Below are 5,000 nucleotides of genomic sequence, written 5' to 3' on the forward strand. Positions count from 1 at the left end.
GTGTGTGTGTGTGTGTGTGCTTGTGGGTATATGTATATATATATATATATATATATATATATATAATACACACACATGTATATATGTATAAAATATATGTACTCTTCTCCTTGAGCGTGATATTGCAAATTGCAAGAGGTTGCAGGCCATGCAAACCACATCGCAAGTTTGAGTTGCGCTCCAAAAGCAGAAAAGGAATCCTCATGAGCATATCTGTTGGGTTTGGTTGATGAGTTGAGCGAAATGGGAGACGAATGATGTGCTTTAAGTCGGTGGTTTATGGGGGAGACGGTTGGGATTTGTATTTAAAGGGCCGGCGCAGGTTGACCAGAGAAAGGCACTTTGGTGTTTGTAAATAAGGGAGATAGACGCGGCGCCGCCTGCCGCCTCCACCGCCGTTTCCCGCCAAAACACACGTCCTTTAATGCACCTCCGCGCCATGAGACGCTGCGAGCCAAAGGGCGTCCCGAATGTGGGCGTAGGGCGTGGTTTGGACTGGGCACGACGGAGAGCAGGGGCCAGAGGACGTCGGGAGTGGTTGTGAGAAGGGGCTCGAGGACGAGCGAGCAGAAGGGCGTGCAGGCATCGAAGCAGGACTGGTTGGGTCGGCGGAGGGCGACAGCGGTGGAGGGTGGTGCGCGGCCGGTTTCCCGCCACGCGCCGCTCATTCTAGTGGAGGCGGCGGTTGAAAGCAGTAGTGGGATGCCAGTGTGAGGACTGCCGTGCTGCAAACATGAGTGACTCTGATCTGGGCTCGAGTGTGAGGCGGCGGTATACCGACCTCTCCCTCGACCTCAACCTCGATCAAGTGACGGCCGACGAGGCATGGAATAATTACGAGAACATCCAGCTGAAATACACTCTGGAGGTGAGATTCGCTCTTGTGCCGTTGCACTTGTTGGCATCTGGGATCGCCGCCCCTCGACGCAGGCGAGCAGGGCGTGAAGGGTCCCTCCTCCTTGGCCTGCGTGTGAGGGACGTCGCCAGGGGCAGCGCTGGGCCTCGAGAGGACGGAGACAGCGTCCTCCTCCGAAAACATCCTGCGCCTCCGACATGTTTCGTGACTGCCTGCACCTAGCGCGCTCGGATTTTCTCCCATTTATCTCCTGTTGATTTTCGAGTGTTTATTTTGTTTCCGAGTTCCATCAGTGTTGAAAAACATCGTCTCTGGAGGATACCAAAGCGACGTGAAATGTGGGAGGGGCAGATGGGATGAAGGGATGTGGCGTCGTGCAGAGGCTGTGCTTTGCTGTTTTTGTTTTTATTTCTCCGAGTGTTGCTCCTCCACGGCGGCTCCGGCCCGATTTCCATGAGGATTGTTAATTGTGGTGAATGTTCACATGCGAGTTACTTTGTGCAAGTTGACTAATTTTCATAGTAAAGCATTATGAGCTTGCTTGGTGTTGTGTTTTGACCCATATTTTTGGGAAGAATATTACTTTTTTTTTTTTTTAATGAACATTGGAATAACTATTAAGGATTATTGGGAAATAATGTTTTGAATTTTGGTTATTCTTCCCTTTTCCCCATCTCTTTGGGGTGGCCATATATTTTCCAGCTTTGAACAGATTCATTGTAGAATTTATTTTTAGTATTTAAATTTTTTTTTTTATCCTGCAGTAGATGCCGGAGGAAGTCAAATAGTATAATTGGGTAGTAAATATGTGATTTGTGAAGTGGGTAAGCCCCCTTGACTGAAGAGAAAGGACTCATGTCATGGAGAAAGATTTTATTTTTTATTTGACAACTGTTAGACACATCATTGTGAAATATATTACATAGATATTTGTTCAGGAAAATAGGGAGATGATAATGTATGAATATGAAGAAAAGAGTGTTAGAGCAGCTATGACACTCATGACGATACATCATTGTTGACCAGTCAGATGTGCAGAACTGGATAGCATCTAATATTTTAGGTTAGGCAAGTTACCTCATGTCTGTCTCTTGAATGAACTGAGGGCCTAGGGGGCAGAGCCTCAGGACTAGATTAGGTTTGGTTAGGAAATGTTTTCATGTCATTTTATGGTACCGACCAAAAATGCATTCCAGTAAAAAAAAAATATGTATGTGTATATATATGCAGTTCTAGAATTGTATTTAGCATCAGTATGTGAGATTACATTCTTAAAATGTTTTGTTAACATTTTCATAGAAATAATGTGTATTATTTCCCAGGCTGAGCTTTGTTGTTTTAGGTTGATTGAAAAATGTCTCAAAATCTTGTATCATAGTTATATAGAGATTTAGTATAGGTTTGAGTGAGCCAAATGTTTGAGAAGAAAGAGTCTTCATCAAACTTAACCAACTGATACTAGGACAACAAGAATACATGCCATGTCTAATGTTGTTGTTGTTGTTATGTATTAACACATAGATGGAGCCACATCTGCTTAATCATCCAAAATCTATTACAAGATATACTCAACACACCGGTGTTCTTTTCACATATTTTTTATTGTCATTAACAATACAATCCATGATAACAACAACATGAATATTAGTAGTATTATGAAAATTTGAGGAAACAAAATCAGGTTGGCATGTAGGCTTATTGGCTCCTTGGTGGCTGAGTATTTGTGAAGCAATCTATGTGCCAACAAAATTTGTAAAAGAAAACTATAGTAGACTGTGATTACCTGGCAGTATTTGGTTCATATTTTTTGTCGGCTTATACATTGGAGACAGATTTCATTAGCCCTGTAATCATTTGAAGCATAACCAGATTGGTATTGAATTTATGTGTGTGAATTGCCCAAAATGTTTGGATATAATTACAATAGGTAAAGCTACTCACTGATCCACAGAAACTTTCAAATTAGGGCTTTACCCATCATTATGATGACTTTTGTTCAAAGCTACTTAAAACTTGCAACAGCCTGTGATAAATGCTTTACAAGTGAAAGTCCAACATGCTAGTAGTACATTGTGTAATGCATGAGGAATGTATACCTGCAGAAACCAACTACAGATAGTCCAGCTAGGATGTTGGTAACATAGCCTGTTTTATTATTAATATCATTTATTCCAAATTAACAACTTGACCATTGAAGTATTATTATAAATTTTCATAAAATTGCCTACCAGAAGCTGTTACTCTTGAAAGATTATATATTTCTTCGCCGGTGGTCGGCTTCTGTGACCTTGATTCATTTGGTTTTCTTGGAAAGGCTGACAAACATCTACCACATATATTTTAGCAAAGTAGAGCTTGGATAGGTTCCTTATTTCACAGTGAATTGCCACTAAGGTCAACAAGTTCCCTCTTGTCAGAATGTAATAGTGAAAGTTTGGAATCCTATGCTGCATCACTGAAGATAAGATGAATATGAATGTTGATGCATGTAATTCTTGTTTGTAAAGGGTTTGCATATATTTACAGGATGATCTGTTTTTAGAGTATTTGAGCCAGAAATATTCAACTTCTCTAACATCTGAAATGTCATTTATATTTTGATATTATACTGAACGATTGCATGTAGCAGCTAGGTGTATCATTTACAATTATATCTTCCATAAATGTTAGTTTTCAAAGAATTCTTATGTATGTTGCTAGTCTAAATTGTGCTTTTGCTTGATTAGCTGTCCATTTTGGAGAGCAAGAGAAGAATGAATGTCATAACTCAATGATGCCTGGATGGCCATGTCCACTGTGATTTTTTTTTTCTTGTATATAGAAAGCTCCACAAATGCTTAGCTAACTTTGATTTACAGAAAGATTTTTATAATTTTTAATTTCTTATTGCTATTAGTATTGACATATAATCCCAGTGTCAGTAATTGTATTGGTAGTGATGATAAAAAATAGCATTAAAATAATAATAATAATGATAAGGAAAGGGATATCAGGTGAGGTCAGGCAGTCCTATTAATTGATTCCTTGATGACTAAGCACTTATGGAGCCATCTATATGTAGACAAATTTCACAAAACAAAACTGCAGTGAACAGTGCAATTACCTGGCACTAATGGGTTGATACCCAGAAACTCCTGGTGTATATAGTCATTATAGATGCTTTACCATTTCCTTTTTCTATTAGAAAAAAAATACTGTATTTAGGTTTGAAAAGGCATATGCTGTTGTATATGCCTATTTATTATCTTAAATTAGACTTGTTTTTTTGCATTTCTCCAGCAATACTGATATTTTATAAAATGAACATCCTTATGTAGATAACTGAGTATTGGGCTCACATGTTATCCTGTCATTTGGCTTCACCTTGCTAGCTTTATCTTTCAATAATTTTTTGGCTAAATACTTGAATATTGCCAGAAATGATGAAGGTAAAGTAGTCCTATGGAATGTATAATCAAAATGCTGCTTGTTAAAACATGTCGGATTTTTCTTTTCTTTACTTTTCTTTCCTTTTCTTTTCTTCAGCCAGAAAAAAATATGATATTGTATAAATGATTAATTCAGATACCACAACCTTTTTTTTCTGTATTTTATTTTAGGGGTATGTGACAGTTCATTTGTACCCATGATATATTGATACTAATATTTCCTGATTTTTTTATTGTTTCACTGTATAGTTCAAATTGCAGGTTCTGCTAGATATAGAAATCTTGAATTTTTAACTGAATTTGTTATATATGAAGGTTTATATATTTTATTATATATTTAGAAAACTTGATGTTTGTGTACTAGTTGTGATAGTTATAACAGGTGCATTTTGATGTGTGTTTACTAGTAGTGATAGTTGTAACAGGTGCATTTTGCCAACCAGGTCTAGAGAAAACCCATATTCTTGTAATAGTGATCTTATTTTTATTATTGTTGTTGTTATTATTATTATTATTATTATTATTATTATTATTATTATTATTATTAAAATAACAGTAAAATAGCATGTATTTAATGCCTGTGAATAAAATTACTTCAGTTTTAGTTTAAGAAGAAGCAACAAGGGAAACATTCATATTTTTATGGGGATTTCTTCTCAGACATTTCTTTAGAATACATGCTATTTTTATTCTGATGCCCAGTTTTGCAGACCTGA

General features: G+C 37.5%; 1 protein-coding gene across 2 annotated transcripts in view; it reads left to right on the forward strand.

Annotated features, from left to right (window-relative positions):
• The first annotated feature begins 609 nt into the window (after positions 1–609).
• Positions 610–5,000, forward strand: part of LOC125026609 (retinoblastoma-like protein 1) — a 14,015-nt gene continuing 9,624 nt past the window's right edge. For both annotated transcript variants that reach the window (XM_047615173.1, XM_047615180.1), the window contains exon 1: positions 610–868. In XM_047615173.1, coding sequence (XP_047471129.1) covers positions 734–868 — 135 coding nt within the window. In that variant the 5' untranslated portion in view covers positions 610–733. The remainder of the gene's footprint in view (positions 869–5,000) is intronic.

Source organism: Penaeus chinensis, chromosome 1, assembly GCF_019202785.1.
Source record: "Penaeus chinensis breed Huanghai No. 1 chromosome 1, ASM1920278v2, whole genome shotgun sequence".
Classification (NCBI taxonomy): domain Eukaryota; kingdom Metazoa; phylum Arthropoda; class Malacostraca; order Decapoda; family Penaeidae; genus Penaeus; species Penaeus chinensis.